The sequence below is a fragment of the Vombatus ursinus genome, unplaced genomic scaffold, assembly GCF_900497805.2.
Source record: "Vombatus ursinus unplaced genomic scaffold, bare-nosed wombat genome assembly UNPS02014810.1, whole genome shotgun sequence".
NCBI lineage: Eukaryota > Metazoa > Chordata > Mammalia > Diprotodontia > Vombatidae > Vombatus > Vombatus ursinus.
The window spans coordinates 15,720,948-15,737,595 of NW_020954588.1; the positions used below are offsets into that span (position 1 = coordinate 15,720,948).

The 16,648-nt window shown below is 42.8% G+C and overlaps 2 protein-coding genes across 2 annotated transcripts in view; one reads left to right on the forward strand and one right to left on the reverse strand.

Moving 5' to 3' along the window:
- Positions 1-5,590: 5,590 nt before the first annotated feature.
- Positions 5,591-9,375, reverse strand: SERP1 (stress associated endoplasmic reticulum protein 1). Its single transcript, XM_027876049.1, has 3 exons — positions 9,238-9,375; positions 9,069-9,144; positions 5,591-8,138 (listed from the first exon to the last, which is right to left on the reverse strand). Exons 1-3 carry the CDS (start codon positions 9,319-9,321, stop codon positions 8,098-8,100), a joined length of 201 nt encoding a protein of 66 aa, XP_027731850.1. The 5' UTR covers positions 9,322-9,375; the 3' UTR covers positions 5,591-8,097.
- Positions 9,376-9,888: 513 nt separating this feature from the next.
- EIF2A (eukaryotic translation initiation factor 2A) overlaps positions 9,889-16,648 on the forward strand; it is a 31,080-nt gene continuing 24,320 nt past the window's right edge. Inside the window, exon 1 of the mRNA XM_027875995.1 lies at positions 9,889-10,000. Coding sequence (XP_027731796.1) covers positions 9,973-10,000 — 28 coding nt within the window. The 5' untranslated portion in view covers positions 9,889-9,972. The remainder of the gene's footprint in view (positions 10,001-16,648) is intronic.

The window sequence follows — 16,648 nt, forward strand, 5'->3', positions numbered from 1 at the left end:
GACACAGAGACAGGAGATGGTGTGACACTTAACCTCTCTAGTTTCCTCACCTATAAAATAAAAGGTTAAACAAGATGATTTCTAAGGTCCTTCCATTCTATAATTCTAGTTCTCTAATCAAACTTATGAAGCAAAAGCACTTTCTCCATAACAGTGAGAAAAGAGGAAAATCATATGACCAGAGCTAACATTTAACATGACTGTAACATCCTAATCAATTTTATTTATAAAATCTGTCATCTATATTTATTTTATTTGTAGATCCTACTTGAAAAAGCTAGTATCCAATGATTTTTTTTTTTTTTTTTTTGGTGAGGGCAATTGGGGTTAAATGACTTGCCCAGGGTCACACAGCTAGTGAGTATTACGTGTCTGAGACTGGATTTGAATTTTGGTCCTCCCGACTCCAGGGCCAGCGCTCTATCCACTGTACCACCTAGCTGCCCCAATGATTTTTTTTAAAAGCATGTTATTTGAATGTTTTAAGATCAGTCCTATGTTTGGAATAGCAACCATTAAGGTGTCTGTGAATTTTATTTGCATTTACTATCTTTTTCCTAACGTTAATACTGGCACTATATTAAAACGGATTTTAATCATTACCAGTCACTTCAGTGTTTGAAAAAATTTTTTAAGATACCTATTTCTTTTCTCCCATTTTCTTCCTGTAATACAAGTAAATACTCAAATGGTTCTGAGATCTCTTTGGTTGGGAAATTGCTTCCAACAATGTAGATGGCACACTGGTCCACCCCCCCTGACTCTTTTCCATATCCTTCCATACTAGGGGCTTTGCTCAATTTCTCTTGACATTCAGAGGGTGAGGAGGTACCAGCAGAGCACTCCGGCTGTCCACCTTCCAACCCTCAGCCTCTTACCATTCAGTGATGACATATTTACTCCAGTTCTTTCTCAGAGTTCCTCATTACATGTTGTAGCCTGCTCACACCCACCATGTGCTCCTCTATCATCCCTTGGGGTGACAGTCATTTTCAGGTTTTCAGAGATGACTGTATTCCATGTCATGGCCCAGAGAAACATCAGTGGCATATCAGTAATAAACAAAACAGAACTTTGCCTTCATGGGAAGTTTGGGGGTTTTTAAAGACCCTTGTTTGCCCATTCTCCCCAGTTTAACTCTGGGTCCAACTAGTTGTCCATCAATAAGTGCTACCTGTCTAAATAAATATATAGTGGTGGACAAAGTTCTATAGGTTGTCCACTGAAATGTATGTTATAACTGGGCACTGGGTTTTTTCATCCACTCAGTCTTTCCTGTGTGGAGAGGGGGAGCTAGGTAGTGCAGTGGATAGAACACTAAGTGTGGAGTCAGGGACGTGGGTTCTAATCCAGCCTTAGGCACTGCCTAGCAAGTCTTTTAACTGCTGTCTGCCTGTTTCTTCAATTGTAAAATGGGGATAATAATAATGTTTACTTCTCAGGATTGTTGTGAAGGTCAAATAAGATATTTGTAAAGTGCTTAGCACAATTCCTGACATAGAGTAGGTGCTTAATAAATGCTTGTTCTGTTTTTCCTCTGCTCTCCTCCCCACAAAGGTCAGGCCAAACTCTTTTGGGTGATGACATATCTTTTACAGGAGGCTCCAAAATGTTCTGGAGTTTGATGAAATCAGCACAATGCTACACACAAACAGGAACATCTGGAGAACCTCTCCATCCATAGGGAATCCTCTCCAACTTGGACTCTGCCCTGGAGCTCCATCAACACAGGGGTGAACTCTTTGGCAAGCCTATATCTGTCTCCCTGTTGTGTACTTCACCTGACGCTTGTGATCAGAGGGTCACTGAACAGGATCGCTTCTGGTTTTATGTCTTTGAAGTGATCTTAAATGATTTTTGAAGTCTGGATGGGAGACACCTTGTTGTAACATGCTTTTTTCATCATCAAAAACCATAAATATAGTGGGATCTGATATCCCCTACATTATTCAGAAAACTGTGAAATTTTGAGGTCGAATGATATCGAGGGCCTTTCCCTGAATTATCTTGCATCTATTTTATACATAAATATATCTGCATGGCAATTAACCCAGATAGACTGTAAGCTTTTTGAGGACAGAAACTATTTCATTTTTGTCTTTTTATACCTGGTAATTGGGTAATCAATCAGAATTATGCATAATGTACCAGGCACTGTGCAAAGTACTGTGAATTTGAGAAAGTTAAAACACAAACACCCCCACACACAGAGGTTCCTGCCCTTGAGGAGCTTATGTTCCAGTGGAAAAGATAATTTATAAATAGTAGGTACATAAAAGATACATACAAAATGGATAGAAGGTGACCTTAAAGGGAAAAGATCTAGTACCTGTGTTGGGGTGGGAGTCATGGTGGGGACGGGGCATTGCAGGAGGTGGCATTTAAATGCAGTCTTAAAGGAAGCCAGGTGTTCTAAGAGGTGAAGGGAGCATACGTGCCTATTCCAAACAAGGGGACGGACTAGTCCAAAGGTATAGAGATGGGAGGACTATAATGTGTGGATGTCTGTGCTGGAGCCAGCTCCAACCCGTTCCCCAGAACCAACTGTTAAATATTCAGTGTGAGTGCTTACACTTCACAAATCAGCAAACACTACAAATCAGGGCTTGATTTATTGTTCTGTTGATTGACTGGTCTTAAGAAAAAGCAATGGGTGGCAAAGAATTGGAAATTGAGAGGATGCCCATCAATTGGGGAATGGCTGAGCAAGTTGTGGTATATGAGTGTGATGGAATACTATTGTGCTACAACAAATGATGAACAGGCTGACTTCAGAAAAACCTGGGAAGACTTGTATGGACTGATGCTGAGTGAAGTGAGCAGAACCAGGAGAACATTGTACACAGTCACATTGCACAATGACTAACTTTGATAGACTTAACTCTTCTCAGCAATGCAAGGATCTAAGACATCTCCAAAAGTCTCATGATGGAAAATGCTATCCACATCCAAAGAAAGAACTATGGAAGTTGAATTGCTATTTTTTTCTCTTCTGTTGAGTTTTGTTTCCTCTTTCTGATGGTTCCTCCTATTGGTTTTAATTTTTACTTACAATATCACTAATGTGAAAATATGTTTAATATGAATGTAAATGTATAGCCTATATCAGACTGTGTGCCATCTTGGGGAGGGTGGTGGAGAGGAAGGGGGAGAAAAATTTTAAACTCAAAAGCATATGGAAGTGATTATTGATAAATCAAAATAAATTAATAAAAAAACAATAAAAAAAAGAAGGGAAGCAGTTGAATGCGAAAAAAAAAAGAAAAAGCGATGGGGGCAGCTAGGTGGTGCAGTGCATAGAGCTCCAGCCTTGAAGTCAGGAGGACCTGAGTTCAAATCTGGCCTCAGACACTTGACACTTACTAGTTGTGTGACCCTGGGCAAGTCATTTAACCCCGATTGCCTCACCAAAAAAAATAATACTACAAAACGTGATGGAGAAAATGTTAATAATACAAATAAAACTTAAAAGTGTATCCTCCTTTCTTCTGGAGAGCTACTTGTTAAACATTTACCAGCACACTCTTGTGCATGAAGTATTAGCATGTAGGCCAGTATGGTCAGATGGAAGAATGCATGCATAGATGGGAGCATAAGAAGATTTGGAAGGTAGAGAGGAGACTGGTTTTGAAGAGCTTTAAATGCCAAACAAGGGAGTTGACATTTGTCATAGGATGTCACTAAGTTTATTGAGTAAAATAATTTTTCAGTGCAGGGGATGTATTAGAGTGCAAGACACTGAAAGAGATTGATTAGGATAGTGAAATCACTCAGGAAAAAGGATCTGAAGTGGGGTGGTTGTGGTAAGAGTGGAGAGCACCTATGGGAGAAGTGTGAGGGTAGAAACAAGATTTAGCAATGGGTTGGATACATGTTGAGAGATCACATCGAGTTGGTGATGTTGACATTTTGAGCTGAGATATCTGAAAAGTGCTGCGCCCTTAGAGATCAGGGCACGGGAAAGACGGGAGCACGTTAGAGGAAAAGTAATGAATTATTTTGGAAATGTTGTATTTGAGACACCTGTGGGACATCCAATTCAAAATCTCCAATATGCAGTTGGTGATGTGGAAATGGTGTTGAGAGGGACTTCATCTGAAGACATAAATTTGATCTACTACTGAAATATCTCACACCCATTCCCTTATCACTTCTTGCCAGGATTTTGCCAATACCTCCTAAATGGTCTCCCTACCTCATTTTTCCCGTCTCCAATCCATCCCCAACCCAATTGCCAAACTAATATCCCTATAGCTCAGATCTAAGCCTGTTATTCTCCTGCTCAATAAAGGATTCAAACTCCAGCATCAAATAGAAATTCCTGTTTCCGTTGTTTACAACCAGGCTCCCAACCTCCCTTCCAGCCTTATTCATACATTCCCCATATCAAGAACTCTTTGGTCCAGCCAAACCATCCCATATTCGATATTCCATTTTGTTCCATCTTTACATAGGTTATGCCCTCACGCCTGAAATGCATTCTCCTGCTTGTCTCTACCTCTTAAAAAAATCCCATTATCTAACATGGCATCTGATTCCCCTGGCTGCTAGTGTCCACCCTCCTCAAGTTTACTTTGTACTCATTTTGTATATCTGTACAAGTCCCCTCTAAAAGAATCTTAGCTCCTTTAAGACAAGGGACCATATCATTTTTATCTTTATATTTCCGGTGCTTAGCAGTTCTGAGCATACAGGAGATATTAAGTGAAATTTTCTAAGTCTAAATTTTTTTAGCCTCAAGTAAATTAGATATTATTCTCTCTGTTCTAAGAAGTTGTACCCCAAGCTGTTAAGGAAAATCCAGGGTTCTAAAGTGGGTTTCTTTAACCAATGATAGCTGATCAAAATGTAGCGAGAGTGAAATACAATGTATGTACATTCAGATTTTTACTGAAAATTCTTATTTGCCTAAAGTCTTTCACAGTTACTGTTCATTTGGTTGAGCCTAGAAGTGCTACTTTGGCACTTACATTTCAATCACTAAAAGGCTCCACTTCATCCCTCTAATAGAAATTACAGGTAACATTTTTAAATAGTTAGCCAATCCATAAACACTCCAGATTGCTTTAGCCTCCTAAAGATAAGAATTTCTTTTCTTTGACTGCAATCTTCTACCTGCCCATGATCATAGTTAATAAGTGACAGAGAAAAAACCAAACACTCGATCATTTTATAAATCAGAACCTTGAATTCATTTTCTTCCATTCAAGGACTGGGCCCATTTTATCTAACTGGTAATACTGCATCTAGCAATTATCTGTTACTGATTGGTACAACAGATTATTCAAACAGAATCTGCCCAAGCAGTATGCTCCTGAAGGGCTATTGCTAAAAGCCAACCACATCTTCATATGAAATTTAAAGGACTCACACATAAACATTTGCTCAAACAGCCCTTTTGTTAGGCCCAGTGAATGCAAGAGCTGGACGAAACCTGTGTTATAACAAAAGTCCCTTAAGCTTCTGTTTAAAGACCTCATGGCCCTCACGAAAATCAAGTACACCAAGTTCCTTTAATACAGGTCAAAGTCTGTTACAACAAATTCCACTACAGTGAAAATCTCCAGACAGTGAAAAATATTTCCAAACCTACTCAACAACCACTTTATTTTGAGGTGTATTATATACAGCCAAGTGCATACAATGAAATAATGTGGTTATCCCCTTGAAATTTATTACAACTAAAAATCAGAAAATGAGATGTCAATAATCTCATAAACTATTTAATTTTGTACTGTTGACTGACATTTTTAGATAGAATATAGAATTCAGCGGGGATGGGAGAGGAGAAGAAAGGAGAATAGGAGGGAAGGTATGTTTTCCATAGATGAAGACAATACAGTGAAAGAGGGGCACGTTCCACACGGGGAAAGCATTTAAACAATTTTAAAAGCAATACTGTACATGGATCACTATGCACTCTCCAACTTATTCCTTACATCTATTTCAAAGATTGCAAAGCCTCAGCAGTAATGTTTCTTTTAACCTAAACAGCATAATACAAAGCATTTTATCATCTAGTAACTAGACATTTAAATGAGGTTGTGTTTTTTCCCTTAACAAAAGCATCAAATGTTGAGGGTATTTTTATTTTTAATGGGGGCAAACCAATCAAAAAGCACAAGATTTTCACTTAACCAAACATGCATAAATTGCTTAATATAAAATGCATAAAGTGGATAAATTACACATGTAAATACAAAGGGAATGGAGATTTTTACAGATGTGAAATGACTAATTTGTACACCAATTTAACAGTCAATTTAGTCCATAAGACACTGTAAACAGAAAATATTTATTTGAAGCCAACTGTACTAAAGCAAGAAAAAATTTGCAACGGAATGGTTTGACTCAAAACAAAATTAAGGCACCTGCTTCAAATTTAGAGCACAAATTTCCATTTTTATAGTATAGTAGAATCTGTTAACCAACGCATTTGTCTTCAAATGACAAACAGGGACGTGGTTATGCGGAGACAGAACCCTACCTACCTCAGCTAAACACCAGCACCGGCAGCTTTCCTGTTCTTTCAAACGTACAGGAGTAGTTTACTCACCTCTGTTAAACTTTCACTACCAATATCATTTTGACTTTAACTGCCTCTGGCTAAACAGACTGGAAGCTAGTGAAGAGAATCCTGTGAACTGTTCTTCATTATAGTATGGTCCAGATGTGATCAAAGTGAGGGGCTAGGAAGCAGGAAAAGTCACTTCCCTATTTACCACACGTGCCATTTGCATTGATACACAGCCCAAGCTTCGTCCATCGGTTGCCTATTAACTACGGTCAATGAGAGGAAGCCATTAGTGGCTGGGTTTTTTCCGACAGTTTCTTAAAACTCAAAATTTAGCTCCGTCTCCCGTCCTCAATATAACAGGAAAGGTTAACTGAGCAACCTAATGTCAAGTATCATACTTCTAACATCAAGGTGTCTACAAAAGATTAAGCCCAATGTATTTTGTAACAAGATGTCCATACAACTTTACATATGTGCATTTTTATGGGGGAATTCTAATCTCCAGTCCAAAAAAAGTAGACTTAAAGTTGACCTTAATTTAGTTGGTGTGCCTTTTTTCTTTTTTTGGTATTGAAAGTGCTATCGACATGCTATGAGGTCTAAGGCACAGCTGGACTCAACAGCATGTCATGACCTGATAAATGAATAGTGGAATTTTCATAATACATATTTTCCACGCCATGCTATAGTAAATGCTTAACTAGTATGGGCTAACTTGCAAATCTTAACCTGTGGTGTATACCCTTGATACTTGACGTGAACAATTTGGGTGACATTTACAGCATACTTACGAACCATCGGTTGACAGGTTCTACCATATCATCACCTCAAAGACACTGCTGTAACTAAGGAGGTGACAGAATGTTTCATCAGGTTGTTTTTTTTATGGCCTCTTAGTTTAGTTTATTCAACCATGTGAAATCCAAGGTCGTGTCAAAGTAATAGTCTTATTAAAATAAATGTTCTGGATCTAAGAATCTCCCTCTATAGTAGCATTGTGAAAGCCTTTTCATTTTTAGATGCCAAAAGCTGCAGGGGAAAACTAGGCTAACTACAACTAGGTGTTCCATTTATAAGCACCATAATACAGCACTGCTAAGTTTACCTAATGAATGTGCTTTCAATTCACAAGACAGCAATAAAGTGCCTAGCTGCTATATAAAAATCAGTTTCCAAATGTTAAATTAAGACTAACTTGCATTTATACATTAAAGGGCGAACAAAAATCAAGACCTTTTGTCTATACAGATTTAGTCTAGGTATCTATACTGCATACAGTTTTCAGAATCACATAAAACGAGAATTTATACTTGACTGAATAAGCCGGGTCCACGACTGTAGATCAACAATCAAATTTTATTGCTTTATACATGTGGTGCTTTTCAAGGCACTGTGGTATGAACTAGAAAATTTGGAATGACTTGTGAAGAAACCTTGGAATGACAAATGCAGGGTGACATGAAGAGTCATTCTGAGGCAGGATGCTTTACTGAACTGTTTTTAAACCAGGGTATCAAACATCAGGAATGAGTTCAAGTTATAATTCACAGGAGAATGAAAACATCTTAAGGTCAGTCACTTCACATGCCCATCCTGATACTCTGAATAATCTGGAAAATTGCTGCAAGGAGAAGAGGCAAATATTAAAATAATGCTTTAAAACAAACCTTAAAAACAATTTATGTTTATTTGAGGCAGTGTAATTTCTCCCAAAGTACCCCTAAGCCTCAAGTTTCATTTCTCATCACAGAATATTGTTGCTTCAAATAAGAAGGCAATACAAATTATTCCTATTAAGTGAAATTTTCATAAAAATCTTAGGTTCCTTAGGAAAGGCAGGAGGGTAGTAAAGGACACTCAGGACAGGGTGCCCAAATCTGACTGGCCAAATCACTCCATTTTTATCTGAGTGCTTTATCTGTAAAATGGGGTGGGGGGGAGGGGACAAGGTCTAGAATTGCTCAAAGCCAGGTCTAAATCCTCCAATTTCAAAATTCCATTTTAAAGAAACAAGGGGATCCAAAAGAATACAAGGATTTGCAGTTTAGAGTTACGCTAGCTTGTCCTGTGAGGCTACCCATCTTGAAGACTGGCGGTGAACTCGTTCCCAGGGAGCGAAAATTCCACTCGGCATCTTCCTAATCTTTAGGTTACATAAAAGGGCTTGGCCGCTGCCTGTTCCTAAGGAAACACTACGACCACCGACAAAATTCACGGAACCAAAGCAGCAGTGACAGCGGCTCGGCTGACACACGGCAGGAAGGCACCAGAAGGCCCCTGACCCGGGAGACCCGGCAGGAGGGCAGACAGAGCAGCGAGCTGCCGGCGCTCCAAGAACTGCGAAGGTCACGACATATCGCGACTGGCCATCACGACGGGGGGGGGAGAGGCAGCGCTGTCCCCCCAACCCCGGAACTAAGGGGGGCTTAGCGACCGGAGGTGCCGGAAGGAGGTGACTCAGGGCCCCCCACCCCTCGCCGACCCAGGACCCTGTCACGACAAAAGGTCCCCCGCCCCCGTCCGGCCGCGGACACGAGCGGACGACACTTACCCGAGCCACAGACCACAAAAATGAAGAGCGCCAGCAACCAGGGCCCCACGGACGCCTTCTCCTCGGGGGCGTTCCTCTGCAAGGGGAGAAGGCGCGGCGTTAGTGGCGCCCCGGCCCCGCGCCCGGGCCCTCCCCGCCCGCCGCCCCCCGCCCGGGCCGGCCGCCTCACCGACGTCTTGGCGACGTTGCCGCGCTGGGTAATGTTCTTGCTGTGCTTCTCGTTGGCCATACGGATCCGCTGCTTGGCGACCATCTTGGCTCGCTGAGCCCGCCCGCGGCCGGAGCCCTCCGAGCCCGCCGCCGCCCCGCCGGGGCCGCCGCCGCTGCTGCCGCTACCGCCGCCGCCGCCGCCGCGCTCGGCCACGCTCACCGGACGGGGGCCCGGGCGCGAGCTCCGGCCGGCAGCTGGTGAGCCCGGCGCGTGCGCGTGCGCGCTGAGGGGGGCGGGGGCGCTCCGCTCCGGCTGTCACCGCGAGAGCCGCGCCGGGGCAGGGAGGGGAGGCCGCACGCGCGCTGTCAACGGGGGCCGCGCCTTCAGGGCCGAGCGCCGCCCGGCCGCACCCGAGGCTGCAGAAGGGAAAGGAGAAGCCGGGAGGAACGGGCCGAATTTGTAGAGGCGGCTCCGCTTTGCTCCGCGGCGTCCGGCTGCCAACGTCAGCACTGGGGAGGCCCCGCCCCGCGGAAGTGCGCAGGCGGCCGTGAAGCCTCCGGGGGCGGGGCCTCCCCGCGCTCCTCCCCCCGACCTATCAGGGGCCGCCCCGCCCTCCGCCCGCCCCGTCGCGCCGGAAGAACCACGTCGTGGCCTCCGCGGCAGCGAGGACGTGTAGGTCCCGCAGGGGCCGGCCCGGCCTCGTGAACTCTGACCCGGCTCGCCGGACGGACGGAGATCTCTTTCCGGGACAAGATGGCGCCCTCCACCCCGCTGCTGGCAGGTGGGTCCTGGGGGCCGGGGCGGCTCGGGGGCCGCGGGCCCGCGTCCGCCGGAGCTCCGGCCGAGGACCCTCTGGGGCTTGGGCCGCCCGCGGCGCCGCCGGGGCTCGGGGGCCGCCCCCGCCCCGTGTGGCGTGGCACGCGGAAGTGAGGCTCGTGGGAGCTCCCAGAGGGCCGGAGCTGGGCGGAGGAAGGCTGGGAGGGGAGGGGAGCGGGGCCGGGGCTCTGGTACCCTCCCCCTGTCCTCCCCGCCCCGTGGGGCTGGGCCAGCCGTAGGTACACGTAGCCACCCGAGATCCTTGACCCCGGGTGACAGCCGGTGGCGTGTGGAAAGGCCCCGGCCTAGCCAGGCTGTCAGCACGCACTCAATAGGCGCTTGCTGTGTTCCAAGAAGAAGGAAGGAAGGCCAGAGGCAAGCACCAGTCGGCCCTGCCCTCAAAGAACTGACAGTGGCGTCTAAATGTTTACACACAAGAGAGAGATGAGATCCATGAGTGGGGGTGGGGATCCCGAGGGAAGGCACGAAGATCAGGCCGGACTTTTTGTAGAAGGCGGTATTGTAGCTGAAACTTGGAGAAAGCCGGAAGGTCCTGGGGAGCAAAGGGAAGCAGAGGACCCCCCCCCCCATGACTGTGGTCCGCTTTGTGCGCCCCAGGGCCTGCACCTGCCCCCCAGCCAGGGCTCAGCTCATGGGGAAGGGAGGCTGCTGGCAAGCCAGGCTTTGAGGGGAGACCCAGACTCAGGGACGACGAGCTGTTCGGGTGGTCATGGCTTTGTTTAGGATGCTGCTCTTTGTGGCGCTGCAGATTTTGTCCAGACCTTTGATTTCATTGGTGAAGGGAATTCCTTCTACTCCTGTGATTGGGTACCTGATCTGGGACTTAAGAGTCTGGTGCTTCTGGGTCAGGGAGAGATTAAGTGACTTGTCCAGGGTCATGTACCTATTATGCATCCGAGGTGGAACTTGAGCTTAGATCTTCCTGACTGGAGGCCAGCTCTCTATTCACAAGGCCCTCCTGTCTTTTTGAAGCTGGAGATTAGAGGTGAAGAATGAGTAAATTCATTCAACAAATATAGTGTTCTCAACTCAGAGTCAAGAAGACTGTGGATTAGAAACCTGCTTAAGGCACTTACACTGTCTGTGTAACCCTGGGCAGATTATTTCACCTTTGTTAGTTTCCTCATGTTTAAAAAAGAATTGCCAGCTCTTTAGGGTCATATGAGATTATATATGTAAAGTACTTAACCTACCTAGAGGCACTAATTAAATGGCACCTATTTTGATTGTTGAATGCCTACTATTGTTCAGGATTTCACAGAGCACTTCAGCATACTGAGATGTACAACCTCTGTCCTCAAATAGTTTACAATCTGAGGCATGGAGACATTGATTGAGTGCTGGACTTGGATTCCAGTCCTGCCTCAGCTACTAGTTGTAAGTTGAGGAAAGTCACTTTCCATATGAGAGTAACAATAGCTACAATCTGACAGGTTTGTTGTGAGAGTCAAATGAAACAATGTAAAGTGGTTTTCTAACTTTAAAGTGCAGTTACTAATATACAATATTATTTAACATCAATACTATTTAATGTTAATGGGATCCTAAATAGAAAAACAGTAAAAGAACTGAACCTATGTAGTGGCAGAGTTTGTGGCTTAGTATAAGAATATAGGGTGGAGAGCTGAAGGGCCTGAATTCAAGGTCACCCAGCTGTCAGGTAGCTGAGATGGGCAGGGAACATGAGGTCTTTGATTTCCAATCTATTCTTTTTTTTGTTAGATCATACTGGCTCAAGATCATGAACTCTTTTTCTGTTGAGTATTTTAGGTGACAGCAGAATGTTCGTGATGCTGCCCTCCTTTAATTTCAAGTCCCAGTGGGCTAGAACTTGGTCTAATTTCCCTTTGTTTCACCCACGGTGCCTGGCACAGAAAGATAGGGATAGGAGATGGATCTGTGATTTCGTTAGTATAAAGGTAACTTCTGCCAATGTAGTTGAGCACTTTCATTGCAGCATATGGTAGAGAGTTGTTTGGAGCATTGGCATCAAAATCAAATAGAACAGATCCCTTTAGCCACGTATTGACTTAGAAAACCACAAATTAACATTATGTTATGCTGTATATTTATTTTGTGAAACATTTCCCAGTTAGATTTCTTCTGATTGACGAAGCTTACTACTTACCAGTTGGGCCCCTCCAATCTAGAGCACTGAGAAGTTGAGGAACTTGTCTAGGGTTCGCTTAGTATGGGTAAGATGTGGGACTTCAATCTGGGTCACTCTGGCTTCAAGGCCAGCTATCAAGATCTGCTATGTCACTCTGCCTCCATAGATGCCATCTGCCCAGTATGCAGTAAGTGTTTGTTTTTAAAAAATGAATTCCTTGTAAATTATTTTTTAAAAATTAAGAGAGGCTTTGTCAGCTCTAGCCTCAGGTGGGTACTCATTGTCATAGGAATAATAAGTAGTAAACTGGGCACTTGGATATATTTTCCAGAGCGGGGAAGCCTATGGAAGGCAAAGAAATAAGATTTAGAAAGAAATAAGTGGAGGCCCTTGGAACAGGCTTAGGATAATTGATAATGAAGAAGCAAAAGTCAACATACAACACTGGGAGCACAGCCATCTGAAAGGGAGCACAGTTCCACCTTTTCTCTCTGGCATTTCAATACCCAGTGTTCTCTGTTAAGGGTCAGAATGATATAGAGGACTTGGAGTCATATGTGACCAGGTTTTGAATCCTTCTTCAAACACTTATCACTAGTATGACCGTAGGGAAGTCATAACCTCTCTGTGCCTCAGTTTCTCATCTGTAAAATGAAGGTAATATATGTTCAGAGGGTTGTTGTAGGTAACAAACAATAAAGTTTGTAAAGTGTTTTGCAAACCTTCAAGCAGCTATATAAATGTCAGCAATAAGACAGATAAAAAGTTAAAGCATTTCTGCACTAACAGGTCTGTTAGGGAAAATACAAGAGATCGTGTAAGACAGTGTATGTGTGTGCAAAGTGCTATGGAAGCACTGGCTGTTGGGTGGGAAGGCTCAGGGACAACTTCATGGATGAGACCTAAGAATGGCATTGACCTGACAACCGGGTGACCTCCATTCTTGTTCCAGCTCTGCAGGCCACTTGCCTTCAACTCATTACTTCCTTCTCTAAAACTCTCTTTCTTAATCTATAAAAAAGAGAGTAATATTTGTACCCAGTGAATGTTGTCTTCCTCAAAGGGGAACATGTCTACCTACTTACCTACATACCTACATATGTTTCCTTTAGTTAGCTTCTCACCCAGAAAAGATAGTGCCTTCCCTCTATACAAGTGAGATCACTGGTCCAGTTCCTGTCTCTGTCCATGTATGTGCACTTGATAAACTCTCAACAGACCCAATGTGAGGTATTGTCAAGGGGGAGGTGTTAAAGTTTGACCTTTAAATTGAAAGATACTTGGCAAAATTTTGACAAGTGGAGAAGGAAAACATAACAGATTAAGAAAATAACATGAGTGAAAGCAAGAAAACCAACAAATAAGTCACCTAATTTAGCAGAATTTAGAGGGTTTGAAAGGAGAATAGTGGAATATAAGGCTGAAGAGGATAGCCTTGAATTACCAGGGGGGTAAATGAACTTTATCCTCTAGTTAATGGAGAGCTAACGGAGGTTTGGGGAGAGGGTAACATAATCAGAACCATGTTTTGGGGGATGTCTTGGAATCAGAGAGACTGGAGGACGTATTAGGAGCCGTTTTAAGTTGACACGTAATGGGGACCTGAATTAGGTTACTAAGAACAAAAAGGCCACAACATTGTTGTGCTGGTTGGACTTCGCTCAGTGGATGTAAGGATGTAAAGATGACAGTGTGTCATCAAGATCTAACATTGTTCATATCTCATTCAGTTGAGTGAGGTGCTTGATGTTTGTTCTCGATTTGAGGGAACAAAGGTGGCTTCCTAGTTTTTGGTTTCCAAGCCTTGGTAAGTGGTAGGCAACGGGAAGCCATTAGCAGTGAGAAGGAAGACCAAAGGTCATTTGGAGAGGAAAACAAACTTGGTTTTGGGCATGTCAAGTTTTTAAACATTCAGGTGGGCATGTCTCGAAGATCCCGATTAAAGTGGAGAGCACAAAAACAAGAGTTTAGAAAAGGAAACAGAAGCAGAGAACATAGACACGTCTTTAAAGTTGGGTAGTCTCCTGGTTCTAGTCTCCCCTCTCCAGGCCACCGTTCACGCAGTTGCCAGATTCATTTTTTTCATGTGCTTGGGGGTGTTCAAAGACTTTAAGTGGTTCTTTATTGTCCAGAGGATAGGATAAAAAACCCCTCAATCTGGCTCCAGCCTACTTTTCCGGGCTTGTATCTCATCATCTCCCTTTCTGTATTCTATGATGCAGCCAGACTGCACTTCTTGCTCTTCCCTCAGCCCTCGTTGCCTTCTTCACCTTAGAACATGCTCCTGTCTCATATCTACTTGTTGACATCCTTTCTTCCTTCAAGGCCCACCTCAGGTACCACGATCTCCACCAAGCCTTCTCTAATCTGCTTCCTCAGATTTTCCTAGAGCGCTTTTTCTGGGTATTTTCTTCTGTTTTCACATTATTTTAGTTCTGTTTCATGGGTAGAAAAACTGAGGCCCAGAATTTGATTTGCCTAAGAACACATAATGGGTAATTGGTATAGCTCGTAGTCGCACCCAAAAGAATAATGTTCATGAATGCTACTAGAAACTCAATTGAGTTACAGAGACCAGAAAATCTGGTCTAGAATTGAGTTAGTGGCCAAAGTAAATCTGACCTCAGGCCCCCAGCCAAAAAGGAAGTGGAAGCTTATATATTGTCGTCGCCAGTGTTGAATAGAACTTAAATATGGGGGAAACCTTGTTTTGTTTAGCAACTTGTTTGAAGACAGTGGTTGCCTATTTTTAGGACAGGTTGAAATAATTTCCTACATAAAACATGTGTACTCCACAGCTGCAATACATAATGTAACAATTGTGTGAGAATTCTGAATTCTATTTTATAAAATATAATCCATCTACACTAATTGTTCACTTGCTGATATAATTAAAAATACTTTGTATGTTCTCGCATCTTTCTCCCTTGTCTGTAGAATGGCATAAAATGTACATGTTTATTCGCTTTTGTCTAGGGGAAAATGCCTCAATCAAAAATCCTTGATAACAGAGACTGAGTTAATAATACATAATAAGCACTATGCAAATGTGCTTCAGTCTCATCTAATCCAGCTGAGTCTTCTAACAATATAAACACAAGATATTTATTATTGCTATTAAAATTGCTTTTGAAACAGATCTTTTTCTGCCTCTGTCAACATAAAATGAGTAGTGTTCTGTATTATAAACTGGACTTTATCATTTACCTTAACAAAGGCTTATATGACTTATATTGCATTTTGTGAAAATGGTCAATATGTTTAGAAACTGATTGTAATCACTCAGAAGTTTTAGATAATCTTGAATAGAAATTTAGTCATTTAGAAATGACATTCTTGTAGTGAGCTTTTATTTATATAGGGAAGTACAGAACAGAATAATTATTTTTAATAATGTAAATATGTAGGGAAAAACTGACAAATTACTCAATTCCAAGTTGTAGCCATATGTTTCCATTTCCAGTGGAGTATAACCTTTTAATGGACAGTAATAAACAAGCAGTTTATTAGCCTTTAAAATAACCTAGTAAGTTTCCTCATCTGTAAAATGAGAACGTTGGACTAATGGTCTGGCCTGTAGGGCCCTTCCAGCCCTTTTTTCTGTGATGCTACTTTGGCTTCTTAGAGAAACCCTGTTTATCTTGGGGAAAAAAAAAAAAGATTTTGCCTGATCAGTACTAGGTTACAAGTTTGAGAATCACCTTATGCTTTTCCTGTAGTATTTTCTAGACTGGACCTATGGAACTGTAGAAAGTTTAATTGTGAACTTGCTATTTCCAAAAACAAGAATTGTAGTTTTGATGAAACAGCCATATTGGCCTGGGTTTTAATAGAAACAGTGCTGTGTCTCAGTGTTGGCCAAGTGCCACTGTGGGTTTAAAAGGTTTCTTTTGAGTTCAGACTTACGGACTAATTTCCTTCACCAGAAAAAAGAAATGGAATCAGTCTGGTGGCTGCTTGAGCCTTTGAACTCCAGCACAGTAGGAAGGGAAATCCTCATCCAGGCTGTTTCTCTCTCCCATAGGTTGAGAGCTAGGGTTTCTGGGCAATCCTTGTCCCCACAATGGATGGTATGAGAGATCAGGAGCAAAAGTTGCTTTTCCTTTGATTTCTTATTATTCACACATAGAGGGTTATACTTCTGTAGCCAGTAATTCTGTCTGCCTTTCTCCATTTGCTTTATGAGACACAGCTACTTTTATTTAAAAGGGCTCTGCAGGCAACAGCTAGATAAATGAACTATAGAGCTTGGAGGACCAAACTAGTTATAATCATAGGTGTCGCAAGCAATAGTAATAATATTCCCATTTAAATAACACTTTAAGGTATATAAAGTGTTTTTCTCAAAAAAAAAAAAGCAGCAAACTTCTTTGATAAGTAATGCAACCCTATTTTACAGATGAGGAAACCGAAACTCAGAAACAAATTATAGTTACCTACACAGCTAGTAAATGTCAGAGCCGGGATTCAAAGCTAGGTTTC

Coding starts and splice junctions, on each gene's coding strand:
- SERP1 (XM_027876049.1), bottom strand. CDS start 9,321: ATGGTCGCCAAGCAGCGGATCCGTATGGCCAACGAGAAGCACAGCAAG. Junction 9,145..9,237: donor GCAACGTCGCCAAGACGTCG/GTGAGGCGGCCG, acceptor CTCCCCTTGCAG/AGGAACGCCCCCGAGGAGAA. Junction 8,139..9,068: donor TTTTGTGGTCTGTGGCTCGG/GTAAGTGTCGTC, acceptor TTCTCCTTGCAG/CAATTTTCCAGATTATTCAG.